Below are 21,760 nucleotides of genomic sequence, written 5' to 3'. Positions count from 1 at the left end.
ACACTACAGGGAGGACTCCCTGGCGACTGCAACACTGTGAGTAGCCAGAGTTGACCCCCCTGAGCCCCACCAGCGACTCCTGCAGAGGGAATCCAGAGGCTCCCCCTGACCGCGACTGCCTGCTTCAAAGAACCCGATGCCTGGTAAAGACACTGCACCCGCAGCCCCCAGGACCTGAAGGATCCGACCTCCAGTGCAGAAGCGACCCCCAGGTGGCCCTCTCCCTTGCCCAGGTGGTGGCTACCCCGAGGAGCCCCCCCCCCCCCCTTGCCTGCCTGCATCGCTGAAGAGACCCCTGGGTCTCCCATTGAAACCTATTGCAAACCCAACACCTGTTTGCACTCTGCACCCGGCCGCCGCTGAGGGTGTACATTTTGTGCTGACTTGTGTCCCCCCCGGTGCCCCTACAAAACCCCCCTGGTCTGCCCTCCGAAGTCGCGGGTACTTACCTGCTGGCAGACTGGAACCGGGGGAACCCCCTTCTCCATTGAAGCCTATGCATTTTGGGCACCATTTTGACCTCTGCACCTGACCGGCCCTGAGCTGCTGGTGTGATAACTTTGGAGTTGCCCTGAACCTCCAATGGTGGGCTACCTTGGACCCAACTTTGAACCCTGTAAGTGCTTTACTTACCTGTGAAACTAACAAATATTTACCTCCCCCAAAAACTGTTGAATTTTGCACTGTGTCCAATTTTAAAATAGCTTACTGCCATTTTTGCCAAAACTGTACATGCTATTGTGCTGATTCAAAGTTCCTAAGATACCTGAGTGAAATACCTTTCATTTAAAGTATTGTTTGTAAATCTTGAACCTGCGGTTCTTAAAATAAACTAAGAAAAGATATTTTTCTATATAAAAACCTATTGGCCTGGAATTGTCTTTGAGTGTGTGTTCCTCATTTATTGCCTGTGTGTGTACAACAAATACTTAACACTACCCTCTGATAAGCCTACTGCTCGACTACACTACCAAAAAATAGAGCATTGGAATTATCTCTTTTTGCCACTATCTTACCTCTAAGGGGAACCCTTGGACTCTGTGCATGCTATTTCTTACTTTGAAATAGTACATACAGAGACAACTTCCTACACTATTCTACTCTGCACCACTCTACGCCACTACACTCTGTGCCACTCAACTCTGCTCTGCACTCTATGCTCCTGCACTATACACCACTATACACTAATGCACTCTCTGCCACTCTACTCTGCCCCACTCCACTCTATGCCACTGCACTCTAAACCACTGCACTCTATGCCAGTGCACTCTAAACAACAGCACTATACTCCACTGCACTCTACTCTGCACTCTGCACTCTATGACCCTGCACTATGCATCATTCTACACTACTTGCACTCTCTGCCACTCTACTCCACTGTAATCTATGCCACTCTTTGCTGCCCCACTCCTTTCTATGCCACTGCACTCTAAGCCAATGTACTCTAAACAACAGCACTGTACTCCACTGCTCTCTACTCTATACTCTATACTATTGCTCTCTATGCCACCCTACTCCACTGTACACCATTGCACTCTGTGACACCCTACTCTGCAACACTGCACACTCTGCCACTGTACTCTGTACTACTGCACTCTTGACCAATACACTCTACACCACTGCACTCTTTGCCACTCTACTCTGCATCACTCCGCTCTACGCCACTGCACTGCACAGCATTGTACTCTACTGTGCACCACTCTACGCTACTCTACACCACTCTACGCCACTGCACTCTATGCCACTTGAGTCTACTCGGAACTCTATACCACTGCACTATACACCACTCTACTCTACTTCACACTCTGTCATTCTATTGTATACAACTCTACACTACGCCACTGCACTTTATGCCACTCTACTCTGCACCACTGCACTGTACTGCGCACCACTCTAATCTAGGCTTCTGCATCCTAAGCCACTGCACTGTACGCTGCTGAATTCTATGCTGCTGCACTCAATGCCACTTCACTCTACACTGCTATATTCTGCACACTACGCCAGTAAACTCTACTGTGTGCCAGCCCACTGTATGCGACTCCTAAACACGACACTCTCTGCCACTGCACAAAACTCTACTCCACTCTTTGCCATTCTGCTCTGCCACACTGTGCAACTCTCCTCTATGCCACTAACGTTTAGCAATGCTGAAAAGCAGCCACTCTAGTGTATAACATGGCTAAAACACAATGGCAAAGCCAATAACTCGTGCATTGAGAAGACCTTTTGGCTTTGCTGATGTTTGTTAGTACTATGAAGTCCTGAATTCCCTGACACCACTGTGAATATGCAATCAATATTTTAAACATGCATAACACACATCATAATATAGGCTGCCACAAAATGTGCATATGTATTTAGGTTAAAGAAAAAAAGGCTTCTAAAACATAGATTTCAATAATATGCAGATTATACCTAGTTTTAAACATTTCTATAACTGTCCATTAAAACCCCACAGCCCTGCTTGGAACACCCTTTCAGGACCTTACTAAAGAAAAAGAGACTCCTTGGATTAAAGCCAATATAGGTTCACAAGCCCCTCTACAGTTGCAGATTTACCAGTTGTGCACATTTGCATTTCTTTCAGGAAGGAGGCACCATGGCAAGAAGGCCGGTGTCTTATCTGCTTGCCCCTCCCTCGTCATCAGAGCACTGGAGACTCCCTGCCTTTCAATCCAGATGGGGAAACTGAATTGTCCTAATTAAATCTGTCCTTTAGCTGAAAAGCTAAAATTACGGAAAAGGCTGTCCGTTAAGCCAATCATCACGGACAAAAGACTGAATTATTGGCAGTCCGTGAAATTTACAGACAGGTGGTCACCCTAAACAGTCGAGCAACAGTGGGACTCACATTGGGCCATGAGTCAAAGTACTTCATACTGTCCGCCCCATTTAGGAAAAGTGCTCCTACATATTTTTTTTTCTTGGTTGGGCCTGTCAGGGAAGGCCTTGTGTCTGTAATAGGAAAACAATAACTTTGCCTCAAACACTGGGGAAAACCCGTTGTGAGGGGCATTTATTGTTTATTTTTTTTAAAACAAACTCCTGATTTGGGAGTTTGCTTTTGAGAAACAAAAACCTTTGCAGCATGGGCTCAGTGAACATGGTGCCCACACAGCAAAGCTTCAGTATCTTCTGAGGAGCCGTGATGGCGGCAGCTCCTATGAAGGCCCAGAGATCTCAACTATGCAGGTGGAGATCTCTAAATATGGTGAACTGTAGTCCGCTAGGTCAGAGTACATCCCTCAATGGCCCTGGTTGAATGGAATACAGCCTTCTAAGCTAAATTAGCCCCTTTGCTGTTGGTTGTTGTTGGTTGCTTTTTTGTTTTTACCCGAAAATATTACCTTTTCGATCTAAATATATCCAAGTTTAACATATGTTTTTATCAAGCTTCCTCCTTTTATCTTGTTTTCAACTTGTTGTTAGACACTTTCTTCTGCGTTTTCTGTACCCCATAAACAATTTCTCACCTTCTGCGTTTTCTGTACCCCATAAACAATTTCTCACCTGTAGAAAGAATCATGAGTTATTGTGTTTCTGAATTGCTTTAAACTGACATTGTTTATCAAATTCTTACAAAACACTTTTTTGGGGAAATTTTGTTAATGTCATTTTATATTCTGAGATCTTTTTACCTTGTACTCATTGAGTTTACCATCAAAGTCATTTTAAGGAGGGCATAGCTAGTGTTTGCATAGCAGGTGCTGTAGTCCCTTGGCCTGGAGCCATGGGAGAGTACACTTCAGCCTAAGTATGGCAATATTATGATAACCAACCACACAGGAGAAAGAAGGTGCCACTTTCCTTGCTTGCTTTACTGACTTATGTTATGTTATATTATGCTATATTACCATAATTGCACCATTTCTCTCTACCCCCTTTCACAGCAGTATAAAAAATGTACCATTTCTTTTAAAGTTACTATTTTTCCTACTTTTTTCATTCCTTACAATCCTAATGCACCGCCACCCACTTTCACTTGGTGACTTGCAACTCCCATTCCTTTTACATTCAAGCTCCTAAAAATATGATGGTGTCCAAGATATATTTATGTTCTTTTTAAAAAGTAGTTAAATCTGTTTTTTTTTATTTCCTTATCTTTCATGAGAAGATTTCACTGCTTTCAGAACTTTTGAAAGTGTGCCTTAGATTAATGAAGAAGAAAAATAGCCAGTCCTAAATAATTACCAGTGACAGAGATTAATTCAAAAATTCCATCCATCACTTAATGGTTTCGACAATGTGATGTCCTAATTGTGATGGGCATGCCCAGATGTGGCTACTGTGTTTACTGTTCCACAGTACTCAAGCTATACCTCAAAGAAGAGGCCTAGCTAGCCTCATACCAGCCCAGGGTTGGTGGTGTTCCTCTTCAGAAGGAGCCTTCTCTAGTAGTTGGACTGGACTATTCCTATCTGAGCAGGACCAAGGGCTGACTTGCACAAGGCTAGTTCCTGTCTGAAGTGCCCTGGTGGACAAAAAAATAGTCTAGAATGCGGCCCAGGTAATTACTAGTGGCTGAGATTAATTCAAGCTATCCACTCATCACTTTTTGTTTTCCTCAATTGAATTATTAACCAGAACGTTCTCACCCACTGTTTCACTTTCCTTTCTGAATTTGTCTGTTTATTAACCCATTTGCCATTGTCTACTTCCAGTGACTTGACGCATATAAGGTCTAACAAAAGAGTGAATTATTCTGCTTGTCTATATTTACTTTTGAGGGCTACAGAAAGTATTCCCTAAAAACTAACATTGAAAGGAAGTTACGGTTGACTAATACTTTGATAGTAGCCTCACCTATCAAAAATAGTCATAAAATTCACCTCCAGTCCCAAACCTACTGTGCTAGAACAACCTCAACTGCCTACCCCACCATACACTCTTCACAATGTCACACAACGTTCCCAACAAAAAAGTAACACACTTTGCAACATAAGACTACAGCAACGATATCATATAGCAATTCAACCATCATCATGTACACCCCATTATATGTTCATACAACCACCAATATACAGCCACATCCCTTATTAGACAAGCATACTGCAACATTCATAAATGCAAACCCACCAACATATGTCCAAATGCTAAATATCTGAAGCCCACACTGCCACTATATGTTTATGCATCCAAACATTTAGCACTTTACACTCTTACAATTACCACCAGAGACCTACACACACATAATCATATGCCAAAATACTGACCTTCATGCACACATATAGCCACCATTTACTAGTGCTCCATAGTGTCAGTCCAAGAGGTCACACCATAGTACATCATTTTATGCACTTAGAAACACAACTAATGATTCTCAAAGACTTATAATTTCAGTCTTTCTTAAATAATAACCAGTGGGAGTTGAAGTTGACTTAGCACCGTGGGGTTGGGACATAGGATGAAGACATCTTAACTTGCAAACTTGCAAACTTCATGACTTTTTATTTTTTATGACAAAGTCACAATTAACATATTATTCAATGTTAACCCCGTTTTCACTTTATTGTTTTTAGGGAACATGAGTTACGTGGATGAGCAATAGTGGGTGTGTACATCATATGATGGAGGTTTTGTGGAAGTATGATGGTGTGTGTGATGATCTATGTTGGACAAGTGGACACATGAAGGTGAGTGGGTTGAATGATGTTGGTTATGTGGCTGTATGATGTTGAATATGTTTGCATAGAATTTTAGTTGTAGGGAAGTATGATGGTGAGTGTGTTAGCGTATGATGTTGATTTCGTGGAGTAACAATGGTAGTTGTGTTGGCGTATGATGGTGGTTGTGTTTTTATATGATGGTTGGCATGTTTGTGGCTGTGTTGGCTTATGATGGTGAGTGTGCTTTGGCTCCCTTATTTTCAGTGGGTGGCCGCTGCCTCCCTTTGTACCCTCTGCTGCCTTGTTGCCTCTATATGTGCTCTATCCCATCTATAACGCCTATTTGCCTGTCAGCTCCTCCCCGGTTGGATCTGCTTGTTCCCCCCTACAGTATCCCTGTGCTCCTGTACCTCCCCTATGTGCTCTTCTACACCCATCGCAGCCCTTCAATGTGCCCACACAGCACCTTTGTTTGTCCCTACCCTATATGGGCACCAAGTCATCTCTGTCCTTTGGCGTGTCTTTGGTCCTCTTCAGGAGGTGTCTATCACCCTGTTCATGCAGCCTCATTGTGTATCTCTCTGATCCCCCTGCAGACCTTCCCTTTGTCCTCTGCCTCCTTTAAACCAACAGTCTCTAAAGCCCTATTTGTGGCTATGCCCCACCAGCTGCCCTGTGGGCACCATGCCAATGTCAGAGTTACCCTCTGTGTGTTCCTCTGAACCCCCTCTTTTTGCTCACTGCTAGTCCTTTAGCCCCCTTGTGTACCCCTGCCGAATCCCTCTGTGTGCTGCCCAGCCCCCACTATGTGTGGCCTCAGCTAGGCACATCTCCTGTGTGGCCCTGCTGCAGCACCTGTGAATTAATGTTACAAACTCTCTCCCCAACAGCATTTTTACACACATATCTCCTGAAATTTAAGCACAATTCCTATATGTCCCAGCGCTCACATAAAATACTTCATATTCTCCTGTTAATCGATGAAGAGCCACAAATATAATTTTCTTCCGATCAACATTTTTTAAATCTGGGAATTACATTATGGCACACAATGGCATACATTGCTTGTTTATCATGAATATGATTTAATTTAAATTATATTGTGCAGTTTGTTGGACTTGTCAAGTGTTGGATGGGACCCTTTGACCCTAGGGTAGGTCGCTTCCCCGCCACCGCAGCTCCGCCTACCCAGGCCCCTGCCACAGGTCTGGTAAGTCCTAGGTTCCTCTTCTGCTCCGCTCCCGTCCGTCTCCTTGTCCGTGCTTTTGCCCTTCTCCTTGTACCTCTCCTGTTGTGCTCTTGTTCTCTCCTTGTGCCTCTCCTGGTGCGCTTTTGCCCTTCTCCTTGTACCTCTCCTGTTGTGCTCTTGTTCTCTCCTTGTGCCTCTCCTGGTGCGCTTTTGCCCTTCTCCGTGTACCTCTCCTGTTGTGCTCTTGTTCTCTCCTTGTGCCTCTCCTGTTGCGCTTTTGCCGCTCTCCTTTTGCCTCTCCTGTTGTACTTTATCTTTATCTCCTGCTGCACTTTATCTCCTGCTGCACTTTATCTCCTGTTCATCTCCTGTTTATCTCCTTTTGTCCTTTATCTCCTGTTGTCCTTTATCTCCTGTTGTGCTTTATCTCCTGTTGTGATCTTTCTTTTCCCTCCCGTTTCTGCTCTCCAGACGCTTCCCTGTCCCCCGCTCTCCCCCTCCCGCCTTCCCGCCGCTGCCTCCCGGGCGGCCCACCCGGCTTCCATTCGCTACTCTCCCTCCCGCCTCCCAGCTGACCCCTCCTTCCCTCTTATGGCGGCCGCTGCGGGCAGAGACAGTGATCCTTGACCCTAGGGTAGGTCGCTTCACCGCCACCGCTGCTCCACCTGCCCAGGCCCCTGCCACAGGTTTGGTAAGTCCTAGGTTCCTCTTCTGCTCCGCTCCCGTCCGTCTCCTTGTCCGCGCTTTTGCCCTTCTCCTTGTACCTCTCCTGTTGTGCTCTTGTTCTCTCCTTGTGCCTCTCCTAGTGCGCTTTTGCCCTTCTCCATGTACCTCTCCTGTTGTGCTCTTGTTCTCTCCTTGTGCCTATCCTGGTGCGCTTTTGCCCTTCTCCGTGTACCTCTCCTGTTGTGCTCTTGTTCTCTCCTTGTGCCTCACCTGTTGTGCTCTTGTTCTCTCCTTGTGCCTCTCCTGTTGCACTTTTGCCGCTCTCCTTTTGCCTCTCCTGTTGTACTTTATCTTTATCTCCTGCTGCACTTTATCTCCTGCTGCACTTTATCTCCTGTTCATCACCTGTTTATCTCCTGTTGTCCTTTATCTCCTGTTGTCCTTTTTCTCCTGTTGTGCTTTATCTCCTGTTGTGATCTTTCTTTTCCCTCCTGTTTCCGCTCTCCAGACGCTTCCCTGTCCCCTGCTCTCCCCCTTCCTGCCTTCCCGCTTTCCCGCCGCTGCCTCCCGTGCGGCCCCACCCCCGCTTCCATTCGCTACTCTCCCTCCCGCCTCCCAACTCCCAGCTGACCCCTCCTCCCCCCCCTTCCCTCTTATGGCGGCCGGTGCGCGGCCGCGCCAAAGGCAAGCCCACCTGTGCCTGTCCGCGCCTGGACCGCGCCCAGCGCCAGAACCCCTGGCCCCCAGCGCTCCCAAAACCCCCAGCTCAGTTACGACACCGCCTCCCTCCACGCACTCAACCCGGACGAACTACCACCTGCTACCAAGCCAGCCCGAAACTTACCCTTGGACCCTTCGCCTGTCAAATCTGCAAGTATACCTTCCACCGCGCCTGCAATCCGTCCACCAGCCCACGCTCCAACAACCACCTCAAGTGCATCCTCCTCAACGCACGCTCCGTCCACAAGCACGCCATTGAACTATGGGACCTCTTGGACTCAACCGCACCAGACGTCGCCTTCATCACTGAGACCTGGATGAACGCCTCATCAGCTCCCGACATCGCCCTAGCCATCCCAGACTCTCAACCATAACCAACCTGCCATCACCTCCGACGCCAACAACACAGCCCTCAGCCTCACACAGTGGATCACCAACTGCGCCGACAACCTCTCCCCCCTCAGAAGCCACCCAAGACAGACCAACATCAGGAAACCTCCTTGGTTCACTGCCGTACCCTCGAAAAAACCTGGTGCAAAGAACACACCGCAGAAAATATGTCAGCCCTCAAGATCGCCACCCGCGAACACCACCAGCTGATCCACTCCACCAAAAGGGCATCCTTCAAAGGGAGACTGGACAAGAACACCCACAACAGCAAAGAACTCTTCAACATCGTCAAAGAGCTCTCCAATCCCAACGCCAGCTCCAACTCCATCACGCCCTCACAAGAACTCTACAACTCCCTCACTACTTTCTTCCATCGAAAGATCACCGACCTACATGACAGCTTCGGACCACAGATCCCGCCGACCACCACGGAACTCACAGTCCCAACCATCACCCTCAACGCCTGGACACCCATCAGCTCCGAAGAGACTAGAACCACCATGAACACCATCCACTCCGGCGCCCCCTCGGACCCTTGCCCACATCACATCTTCAACAAAGCCGATGCCATCATCGTCCCCTATCTCCAGAGCATCATCAACAGCTTGTTTGCAACTGCCACCTTCCCCGAGAGCTGGAAACACGCGGAAGTCAACGCTCTCCTGAAAAAACCTACGGCGCACCCCAACGAGCTGAAGAACTTCCACCCCATCTCGCTCCTCCCCTTCCCGGCCAAGGTCATTGAGAAGGCCGTCAAAAAGCAACTGACCAACTTCCTCGAAGACAACAACCTGCTCGACCCCTCCCAGTCTGGCTTTCGGGCCAACCACAGCACGGAAACCGCCCTCATCGCAGTCACCGACGACATCAGAACCCTGTTGGACAACAAAGAAACAACCGCCCTCATCCTCCTTGACCTCTCGGCTGCCTTCAACACCGTCTGCCACCGCACCCTAATAACGCGCCTCCGCTCCACTGATATCCAAGGACAGGCCCTGGACTGGATCATCTCGTTCCTCTTGGACCGATCCCAAAGAGTCTACCTCCCGCCCTTCCGCTCAGAACCCACCAAGATCATCTGCGGCGTCCCACAAGGCTCCTCACTCAGCCCTACTCTCTTCAATATCTACATGAGCCCCCTCGCCTACATCGCTCGCAAACACAAGATCAACATCATCTCCTACGCCGACGACACCCAGCTGATACTCTCCGTCACCAAAGACCCAGCCACCGCCAAAGCCAACCTGCAGGATGGAATGAAAGAGGTCGCACAATTGAAACTCAGCCGCCTGAAGCTGAACTCTGACAAGACGGAAGTCCTCATCCTCGGAAACTCCCCGTCCACCTGGGACGACTCTTGGTGGCCCACGGCCCTGGGCACCGCACCAACCCCTTCATACCACGCACGCAACCTCGGATTCATCCTGGACCCCCTTCTCACCATGACCAAGCAAGTCAACGCCCTCTCGTCCTCCTGCTTCCACACCCTTCGCATGCTCCGAAAGATCTTCCGCTGGATCCCTGCCAACACCAGAAAAACTGTGACCCACGCCCTCGTCACAAGTCGCCTGGACTACGGAAACACCCTATACGCAGGAACCACCGTAAAACTTCAGAATCGTCTTCAGCGCATACAAAACGCCTCTGCACACCTCATCCTCGACGTACCACACCACAGCCACATCTCCGCCCACCTGAAACACCTGCACTGGCTACCCGTCAACAAAAGGATCACCTTCAGGCTCCTCACCCACGCACAGAAAGCCCTCCACAACAAGGGCCCCGAATACCTCAACAGTCGCCATGCCTTCTACACGCCCACCCGTCAACTTTGCTCAACCAGCCTCGCTCTTGCTGCCATCCCTCGCATCCGCAGAACCACCGCTGGAGGTAAATCCTTCTCCTACCTGGCAGCCAAGACATGTAATTCCCTCCCTGTCCACCTCAGGACTACCCAGGACCACCTCGCCTTCAGGAAGCGCCTCAAGACCTGGCTCTTCAAGCAGCAGTGACCCCCCCCAGCGCCTTGAGACCCTCACGGTGAGTAGCGCGCTCTAAGAATGCCTTGATTGATTGATTGATGGGAATACTTTAGGTTATGGCGGTGATTCTTCTGCTGAGCGCTGACCAACGCATTAAGCCCTGAAGAATTCCATTGGGACAAAACGCATTAGCTACAAGGAAATGAAAGAAAAAAGAAATATTTTTTGATTGAAGCAATATGAATAAAAGAATGGGTGTTATCAAGAAAGAAGCTTCCAGTGTCTGTGTCTTTTATAATTGTACCTGATCCATGGATTTCTATCCTGGTTTTTGATGACTAGGAAAGCTGATCTTCAAGACCCTAGCACCACCAAATTTTTAAAATTATTAGCCTATCCACTAGTGTGTTGTGTGTCGTGCCTTTTTTTCCTTAGGCTTTTTTTCAGTTTATTTATTGCAATCTGAACTTTGCAAACTTTAAGAGAGACTTCAAAAAAGAAATTGGGTCCAAGAATCTGTGGAGTGTTTTTAACACCACTTCGTGCCCGGGGTAAATTAAAAAATAGTCTCTCCCAAAGTTTGCTAACATTGAAATACGTTTTATAAATAAAAATATTGCTGGGTAGACAACTTATTATAAAACCCTCTGGTGGGGGTAGGAGGTGTTACAGCTTGGTCCGCATGCCTTTTCCAAGGATCGGAGGCTGTGGAAGAAATCAAATCATGTGTAGTTTGTGTTGCCCTCCCTCACCTTGCCCAGAGGTGTGAGGGGAAGAAGTTTCCTTCTGCCCTTCCCCACCCACTCTGATAAAGTGCAGGGGGAATGTGGTTTGTAACCCCACCCTCTTACCCAAGTGAGGGTAGATATTTCTCCCATCACTGCCCAGGAGCAAGTGGAGGGGCACATTAACATAAAAAACATTAGCATGTGCCAATCTTGCACCCCCTCCTGAACCCTGTCCAGAAAAAAACACAGGAGCGGGTGTGAGATGCCCCCCCTGCATTCAGTTCACAATAGTAAACAGGGCACAGGAACAGGTGTGAAATTACCCACTCCTCCATGACCTGCAGCAATGTCCAGGTCACAGAGAAGCTAGCCCAATGTGAACAGTGCACAAGGTTCTGATGAGGTGAGACCCGTGCCAGGATAATGCATTCCAATATTTTGTACTAATTACAGAAATTGATTATTCATCTCTCTCATTCTTTAATCCATTTTATTTGAAGGTAACATTTAACTCAATCAGTGAAGCTTCAGGTTTATCGATTTGCAGCAAAATCATGTGATCAGCTCAAAATTTTAGACTTTTCCTAAGGGATTTTTATTAGATTTAGGACCACCCATCTTGTCCGTATAACGGTTTTCAACTAGACGCTTCTGACCTTCATGCCGTGACATTTTAGAAGTGATTTAACTGGTTTTTAGATTACTTAAAAGCTTCAGAATGAAGAAATCACTGATTCCGACGTCAATAACTATTTGGGTTCTGGGGTGGCTTTGAAAGGTTTGCAGGAGACAGTATTGGGCCATCAGACAGGGCTTATATTGTTTAGACTTCTTCTTAAGTTGCCTTTTTGGTGACAATAACAAACGCCAGAAGGTTAGGTGAATTAGGGTCATTGTTAAAAAAAAACTATCAGTAAATGACATTTTTACCTGACTGGGTCGTACTCAAGTCAAATACAAATTTAGACCAAAAGTCCAAAAACAATTCTGTTATGCACAACAGATACATCTTCCACTGTTACAAGGTGGAACAGGGAAGAGCATTCTAGCCATGCTCATTTATTTGCAAAGAACTAAAGACTTTTGAGTTCCAAATGCAGTATTTGTCTCGTATGGAGCTGCAAACAGTAAGAAAATAATGACTAGAACCCTAAGTAAATGGGTTAAGCAGGCTATCATGCAAGCATATCTATAGTCAGGATGTGAAGTCCCTAAAAACGTGCAGGACCGCTAGTGGTTTCTACCTCTTGGGCAGAATCAATGTGAGTTTAGTTACAAGAAATACGCAGAGCAGCCACATTATCCGCACCAAATGTATTTGTTTCACACTACAGGCGAGAGTTGAATAAGGGTGAATCTATTAATTTTGCTTCTGGAGTATTACGTGCTGCAGTGATATAATTGTTTGAATATTCTGTTCCATTCATAAATTGACTTACCATTGATCCAATTACTGCTGCCAAACTGAAGGGTTTTGCATATCTTTGCTTGATATTGACTGGGACGAAGAGCACCGGCAAAGGGGTAATGAACCTATTCATTATCAGTAAACTTCATTTCTCGGAGTCAAGTGAAATTCGTCTCACTCCATAATCCATTCCTCCTCTCATTTATTGGATCCTCGAATATATGATTGTTAAACACAGGTCTCTATAGAGGGAGGAGGGGCTTTATATACTTCAGAAGAATTAGAAAACATATTTAAAGCATAAAATGCTGGGCTTGAGAAAGAAGTTGTCTGGAGGGCACAACCACCTCACTTAGTAATGACTGGGATGATGATTACTTGGATAATGAAGATTACTGGTAATTAATCAGTGGCATAATGAAACTTGAGGTGGCCCTCCCTGCACAGTACATGAAGCCCCCCTCCCCTCCAGTCTCACGCAGGAGCTCTCGGGCCAGAGTACTGAGCTGAGGAGGCACCCTGAAGCTCGACTGCCCTCTCCCCCGCTCCCCCCACCCTTGGGACTGTGGGAGCCTTTGTTATGCCACTGTAAGTAATAGGTTCATAACACGATCAGTTGAAGAGATACAACAGTCCTGCTTCACTCCTTTTCCTCTCTACCTCCCAGGGAACTTTACTGTCCCCTAAAGAATAGTTTCTGGCTGATCTGCACAATATGTGGGAGCACAATTACTCCGCTGGAAAGAATGTGAAGGTGCAGACATTCACGTGTTTTAACAATAAGAGTAGAACCTTACAATAATATTCCCGTATGTTGCAAGTTGTGAGAATTGTACAGGGTATCACAATGTATGCCGTATTATACTACTTCACAACTTTTGTCTTGCATAATATGTTGCTAAGCACGTTCACTCTTTAAGGGAAGGTCAAATGAGCTATGTCAAAACTAAAAAATAAATAACGTCACAAAATGTTTTTCAAAACTGGCATCACTTAATGGCACTTTCAAGACTCAGTAAGTTAGTTCAAAACGGTGTTGCATTTGAACTTATTTTTGTGTAAAAACTTTACTGCTTTTATTCTGCAGGTCATCCCAAAACCAAAGCATTTATTTCTCATGGTGGAACTAACGGAATTTATGAGGCAATATACCATGGCGTTCCCATGGTCGGCATTCCACTCTTTGCAGATCAGCCTGACAACATGGCGCACATGAAGTCCAAGGGCATGGCTGTCGTCTTGGATTTCAACACAATGACGACGCAGGATTTGGTGGATGCCGTTAATACTGTCATTGTGAATTCAACGTAAGTGTTTTTTATTACACTCTGAAGTGTTTAATATAGTTAATAATCACTAGTTATACTTCTGTTAATAATCAGACAATGTGAATGGCCATGTGTCCCTCTGCTGTGAGTCCGGTTCTCAGGGTCGTAGAACAGTAAACTAGGGCATACAGTTCCGGTAGACTAGGGTGAACTGTCATTTAGCCCTGGTGTCCCAGACTCACAAGTACCATTGTACTACAGTTGGAGAACGCTCTTTAGCAATGCCCTAAAGTAACCTTAAGGAAGCCCATGCAAGTAGGCCAAACAGAGCTGTTTGTTGGTGAGAGGCGCACTGTGGGGGCGATTTTGCCATTTTTTAAATCTGGAATTCAAACAATCAACAGAATTTTTTACATTTGCACATCTTGTAGTGGGTGGCTATAGTGTGACAATATAGCAATATGAAGATAATGAATTTGTAAGCAGCAAATGCTGGATTATGGCGAATCCGGGAGGCAATAGTCTTTCTAGGTGTTTACACCCGTTCAGAACTTGACTATGCAGAGATATCAAGGTCAAGAGGTCAATCCTAATACCAGGAGATGGGTTGAAAATTCCACCACATGGCAAAGTTAACAACAGATAATAAATTCAATGTGAAGTCTGAGCTCTTAGTGCCCTGAAGAATAAGACTTTACTTACATGCACATCCTTTAGGGCATCCTTTAGCTTGATCAAAAGTGTTGTTATCTGAGTCATGGGAATGATCTCTAAGTATCAGCAAGGCATTTTAAAGGTGCACAAGCTGGAGAGGACTATACCTCTCAGAGTCCAGAGGTGATATGTGGTGGAAAATCTACTCTGCACGGTCTGGAGTGGGACTCTGCTGCAAATACATCTGGGGAACGATTTATTAAAGTTCATAATGCAAAATGATTCGTCCATCCATCACTCCATATGATGCAAAAGGTGAAACTGTCCGTAAGCAAGCAGTCATATAACTCAAACTGAAACATCAGTGAAGTTCTCAAGTTCTTCATATGAAACAATTTCCGTGTTAAGTCATCCATTCAAACGGAAACATTTGTATTTATATTTATTCCACAGTTCCTGAATGTTCGGTGATCAAGGTTTAGTTCCCAAGCCCACTATGCCTAAAACAATTGAGTATCTATTTCAAAGCTACCATTCTCATGAGAATGATGTGTGAAAGGAAAACTCACATTAGCAAGAGTGCTCAAACATTTTCTGCACAATCACGAACCAGGGCCCTGTAGGCCTTACTTATGCTGATGCGAGTTAATTAAAGCAGCACATTCATTTATGAATGTAATATACATTTAGCTTTTCTAGACTTTAAATCCAATATTAATGAGCTACCAGATATTGTGATGGAAGAGTAAATTCAAAATGAAAAGACACCTTTAATCCTTTCATGTAACTATAATGTATAACTGCATTCTCTACATTTGCATGTCAATTTTAAAATATTTCTTACATGAAACCTATTATCGTTTTTAGCGTGGACTGTTAACTAACCTCATAGCCTATACTATAAAAGCAAATTATTTCTTAAAACATGAAGTTAAAGCGCTATACCACATTACTTTCAAATATTGACCTAGAGTGAGTACACGTTAATACGGCTTTCCAGTGCACCACTTTCAACTAAACTATTAGTACTTTGATTAACGTGTAGATGATCACTGTGTTATGAGGGATAGTACTAAAATTTCTGCTACATTAGCTCCCCTCTGATGGCGAATCAAGCCATCACATAAATTAGGTCTATCATTTTAAAGGAGACAGCTCAAAACGTCTGAGGTCGTTCCAAGGAAGATCTTCTCGACTCCTCTAACTGCTTGATGTCACAAATTAAGCATATACATCGTCTAGTCTCCATCTCATACTTATATCTCCTTGCTTTCAGTTTCTTGATCAATTTATAAAGACCAACTACAAATAAGGCACTTTAGACTATTATCAATGTAGGCCTCAAGATGATTCCAACAAGTGATTTTCCTAAACTTCCAAACCACTTTTCAACTGCTGAAAACCCACTACTTAATGCTTCCCAGGCACCTGTTGCTTTTAACTCCATCACATCTTTTTTCAATGCTGCCATGTGCAAAATATACTTTGTCAACTTTTACTATTACCAGGAATATAGGTGCAACACTGTTGAACTTGTAACATTTTACAAACTCCACCCTCTTTTGTGAGAAGAATGTCTAACCAACACAATTTTGTAAAGTCATTGATCTTAAGGCAACCATTTTTGTTCCTACTAACAAGAATGCACCTGCAGTGTCTTCAGAAAGCTTATCTTCAGTTGTTGATAACTTCTTTATCTTGTGATCATTCAGAATAACATCTACTGATGGAATTATGGCTCCAAAAATATCACCTACTAAATCTGAAGCACTGGCACCTCTCTTAACTCTGGTGTTTGACTTCTCACCACAAACTGGATCATTGAAATGCTCCTCATAATAAATCTTTGGAAAGACTACTCCTAGATAACATATGCTATATAAACCTTTCGGCAGCTTGTAATAGGGTTTTTTCCCACAAATAAAATAAACACCTCGTATGGCGGGGTCTTTTCTAGCTAATATAAATGTCTATACACTTCTAAACAAAAATACATGTCTACCTTCACTAGTCCCTACAAATATTGTGTCAATCTTGGATTTGGGTCTATATACAATTGGATTTGGGTCTATTTATACTTTTTGGCGCACAACTGCGCCAACGCAGTTGTGCTTCAAAAACTTTAACGCCGACTAACGCCATTCCAAAGCGCCATGCGGGTGCCTTATTTATGGAATGACGTTAGCCGGCGGAGCTGCCTGGTGTGCGTCAAAAAAAATGACTTACACCAGGCAGCGCCGGCGTAGGGGAAAATGGAGCTTGGGCGTCCAAAAATGGGGCAAGTCAGGCTGAGGCAAAATTTTGGCCTCAACCCGATTTGCGCCATTTTTTTTGACTCCCAACCCCCATTGAAATGACTCCTGTCTTAGCAAAGACAGGAGTCATGCCCCCTTGCCCAATGCCCATGTCCAGGGGACTTATGTCCCCTGGGCATGGTCATTGGGCATAGTGGCATGTAGGGGGGCACAAATCAGGCCCCCCTATGCCACCCAAAAAAAATAAAAAAAATACCTACCTGAACTTACCTTAAGTTTCCTGGGATGGGTCCCTCCATCCTTGGGCGTCCTCCTGGGGTGGGCAAGGGTGGCAGGGGGTGTCCCTGGGGGGCATGGGAGGGCACCTCTGGGCTCCTTCCGAGCCCACAGGTCCTTTAACGCCTGCCCTGACCAGGCGATAAAAAATGACGCTAAAGCGGCTGGACGTCATTTTTTTGACCCGCCCACTCCCGAGCGTCATTTTTGCCCGGGAGTGTAAATACGGCGCACATGCCGCGGAGTCATTTTTTAGAAGGGAACGCCTACCTTGCATATCATTAACGCAAGGAAGGTGTCCACGCTAAAAAATGACGCAAACTCCAAGATCTTTGGCTCTAGACGGGTCTAACGCCAAAGTCTAAATATGGAGTTCGTTTTGCGTCAGATTTGCGTCCAAAAAAACGATGCAAATCCGGCGCAAACAGAGTAAAAATATGCCCCATAATTTCCCTACATGTTGCCAATCTAATGCCAAGAATCCTTCATTTCCAGCTACTGAGTGAGCACCTTCTTTTTCCCAATTTGGTAACACTATTGTTAGAAATTGGGTCTCTAGTTGGCAGAGGTACACATCATTGTCCAAGTAGGGACCCCAATCCTAGTCAGGGTGAGTCACACACAATCCAAATTATCTTGTGTCCTCTGGTAGCTTGGCATTGAGCAGTCAGGCTTAACATAGAAGGCAATGTGTAAAGAATTTGTGCAATAAATTCATGCAATAACACAGGGAAAACACCACAAAAATACACTAGATTTAGAAAAATATAAGATATTTAGCTGGTTAAATTAAGGTCAAAACGACCAAGATTCAATAAGCACAAGTTGAGATATAACTTTTGCAAGTTTAAAAAGAGTCTTAGATCTTACAAATCAACAGTTGTCTCCTATTTGCACAAAGTACCTGTTTTCTGTCAAAATTACCACGCACAAAGTCCGCAGAGGAGGAGATGCAGTGAAAAATAAGATGTGCATTGGATTTTCTGACGTGGCACAGATGCTGCGTTGTTTCATCCACGCTGCAAGGGGCTTTGCGTCAATTTACGGCACGCAGTCTTGGATCATCACTGCAATGCAGGGTTCTTTTGATGCCCAGGGACGATGCGGGGAAAAATCCCAGGTGTGCGGAAAGAAGTCAAAGGTGATGCGTTGAATTTTCTGTCACACGGCAGGCGCTGTGTCGATTCTTCACTCAGGAAGTCGGGCTGTGTCATTCCGGCTCGGCTGTGCATCGATCTGCCAGAGCCGTGTGTCGAATTTCCAGTCGCAACACAGGTCTTTGCTCAGGAAGTGGGGCTGTGTCATTCCGGTTCAGCTGTGCGGCAATTTTCTAGTTACAGGGCAAGCTGTGCATCGTTTCCGGCGATTTTCAGTGCACAAGTAGTTTCCTTGAAGAGATGAAGTCGTTTTGGCCCTGAGACTTCAGAAAACAGGAGGCAAGCTCAGTCCAAGCCCTTAGAGAGCAATTCTCAGCAAAGCCAGAGGCCAGCAAGGCAGCAGGGTGACAGCAAGGCAGTAGTCCTTCACAGCAAAGCAGTCCAATTGAGTCCTTTGGGCAGTCAGGCATTTCCTCTTGAAAGGTTGCAGGATCTGGTCCAGAAGTGTCTGATGTGGTGGGGTCAGGGACCCAGTTTAAATACCCAAAAATACCTTTGAAGTGGGGGAGACTTCAAAGAGTGGTTTTGAAGTGCACAAGGTCCCCTTTCAGTACAGGTCTGTCTGCCGGGGTCCCAGTAGGGAGTTAGGCAGTACATTATGTGAGGGCAGGCAACTAGTCTTTGAAATGTAAGTGTCAGGCCCTCCACCCTTCCAGCCCAGGAAGACCCATTCAGTATGCAGACGAGTGCAGGTGTGGCTGAGTATCCTGTGTTTTTGGTTGTCTGAGTGAAATGCACAAGGGGGCTGTCAACCAGCCCAGCCAGACGTGGATTGGAGACAGGCTGTAAGACACAGATGGATTTTAAGTGCAGAGATATGCTCATTTTCTAAAAGTGGCATTTCTAAAATAGTAATATAAAATCCTACTTTACCAGTAAGCAGGATTTTGTATTACCATTCTGGCCATACTAAATATGGCCTGGTTACCCCTTCCTGATCAGAAACTACCACTCAAATGGTGTATGAGGGTAGCCCTAATGTTATCCTATGAAAGGAGCAGGCCTTACAGTAGTGGAAAACTAATTTAGGAGTTTTCCTCTACCAGGACATATAAAACACACATGTACAAGTCTTACATTTTACCTCAATAGTACCCTGCCCTGTGGGTTACCTAGGGCCTACCTCGGGGTGACATATATGTAGAAAAAGGGGAGTTTGTGGCTTGGCAAGTACTTTTAAATGCCAGGTCGATGTGGCAGTGAAACTGCACACACAGGCCTTGCAATGGCAGGCCTGAGACATGGTTAAGGGACTACTTATGTGGTTGGCACAACCAGTGCTGCAGGCCCACTAGTAGCATTCAATCTACAGGCCCTGGGCACATGTAGTGCACTTTACTAGGGACTTACAAGTAAATCAAATATGCCAATTGGGTATAAACCAATGTTACCATGTTTAAGGGGGAGAGAATATGCATTTTAACACAGAATAGCAGTGGTAATGTGCGCAGAGTCCTAAAACCAACAAAAACAGTGTTTGAAAAGTGGAGGGAGGCAGGCAAAAAGTTGGGGGATGACCACCCTAAGGCTGTCAGGTCTATCAACTATTCTCTTTTCTACTTTAGCTTTCATAGCTCTTCTTCTGTCTTCAACTTGTCCAATAAATTCCTTTTCTGCTGGGGTAAGAATAAAGGTCAGGTTATTTCTATTAGCAAAAGCTGTTCATTGTAGGTCCAAAAAAACCTCCCACTGTGTCAGTGATTTGCTTTAGCAATGCTACTTAAGTGTTTCATGATTGGGACAATCGAGCAAACCAAATCATAGTTTGAATGAGACTGATAATACTCCCACTGATACAAATGTATTGGCAGCAGGCTAAAGGAAATTTCCTAGATTAAGTGGATACTATGATAAGTGATTGCTTCACTAACTGATGACGCCAACAGGTTACAAACATAGCAATCTCTAACCTCCATGTTTTCTACATATTTGTATAGTAACTTGAGGTGTATGTTTGCGGACAAATCACCTCTGGATTCATCATAATTTTCTCATTATATAGGGTTTTCTTACCTCATATCGGGCTTAAAGAATTTACAGTAATTGTTGATCTAACCTTCTCTGAACTACTAGGTGTGGGTAAATTCAATCACAATGAGCACTAATATGATCATGATAACTATCACAACTAATCCTACACATAGTTAGCTAAGCTTACTCTTTATATTTCCGCTAGACTCCACGAATTCTCTAATTTCAGACCAAGAATAAAAATCAAAAAATTCTAATGCGCCTGTAGAATATCAACCGTCTTTTTCAGTCTTTTTTATATTTTGAACAAAACAAATATAAAAAATAATAGTCTCTTTTGCAAAAATTCAAATGTGTTCACAAACGTTCCTTGATCTTCGAGAAAGTTAATCAAGTGCTTCCCTAAGAAAAGGTCAAAAGGCTTCTAATACAATTTCAAATGCCTCTAATAAAAGCACAGCTCTTAATCACTAACATTCACTTCCAGGATATAATGGTTTTGTTCATCAAGCAGCAATGAGATCTCAAACTTCAGCTCTACCGCAATCACAAGTTCAAGCATATGGAACTAGATTCAAATTGTTAAAGCAAAATGTTGCACATTCCTTCTCCCATTCGTTTGCTGCACAGTATGTCCATTCAGGTGCTGAGTTTTTTCTTGAATGTCTTACTCGTCTTCTTTTTGGTTTCCAAGTTATTCGACCCTCAGCATCACTGTCACTTTACCTTTACTTTTCATTTCTTTCAGCAAATGCTGGGGCACTTGTACAGCTGGCACGGTTTGCTAATTTTACCATTTGTCTCCTGGTACAGCTTTCTCAATACAGCATTTGGTCCTTCGTCTGCATCTGAGCTTTCATGCGTCAACTGATTCTGTCTCGATCCTTTTGTACCAGCCACTGTTGTTGACTCGCTCAGACACCCCTTAGACTGCAATTGTGCTGTAGCAGCCACTTGTCCAGCCCCATCAGCTTGACTAACCTGATCCCTCTCACTCACTGTAACTGATCCTTTGGGAACAAATGCTGTTTTCTCTAGGGAATTGGAACTTTACGAGTGTGGCTCAAATGTACCCAGTTAGGGAGATCAGTGCACTTCACAGCTGTGGTAGTGATCAGTACTACCTGGTGGAGCCACTTCCAACATGGTTCCAAGCAGGATTTCCTCATGTGCTTCTTGACCATGACCCAGTCTCCTGGACAAATGTCATGGCAGAGCTCCTACTGCAGTTGTACGGTAGCTTCTCTAACCTGATGAGACACAGAACAAACCACGTCAGCTAGGCCTTTGCAATAATCCAGTACCAATTCATCTGTAATGTTCACAAACGCATTTGCACACACAGTTGGCAATCTCATGGCTCTCCCCATGATAATTTCATGAGGTGACACGCCAGTCTTTCTCTTGGGCATACTGTGCATGTTCATCAGAACAACAGGCAATGTGTCTGGCCACTCAAAGTGGTGGATGCACATACTTTTGCCAAACAG

General features: G+C 45.0%; 1 protein-coding gene across 3 annotated transcripts in view; it reads left to right on the top strand.

Moving 5' to 3' along the window:
• The window catches only part of LOC138296661 (UDP-glucuronosyltransferase 2A2-like), a 426,472-nt gene that overhangs the window by 384,619 nt on the left and 20,093 nt on the right, over positions 1–21,760 (top strand). For all 3 annotated transcript variants that reach the window (XM_069236003.1, XM_069236020.1, XM_069236011.1), the window contains one exon: positions 13,777–13,996. In XM_069236003.1, coding sequence (XP_069092104.1) covers positions 13,777–13,996 — 220 coding nt within the window. The remainder of the gene's footprint in view (positions 1–13,776; positions 13,997–21,760) is intronic.

This window comes from Pleurodeles waltl, chromosome 1_2 (genome assembly GCF_031143425.1).
Source record: "Pleurodeles waltl isolate 20211129_DDA chromosome 1_2, aPleWal1.hap1.20221129, whole genome shotgun sequence".
NCBI lineage: Eukaryota > Metazoa > Chordata > Amphibia > Caudata > Salamandridae > Pleurodeles > Pleurodeles waltl.
The sequence above is the reverse complement of the archived record's forward strand: the minus strand, read 5'-3'. Positions and strand labels throughout refer to the sequence as shown.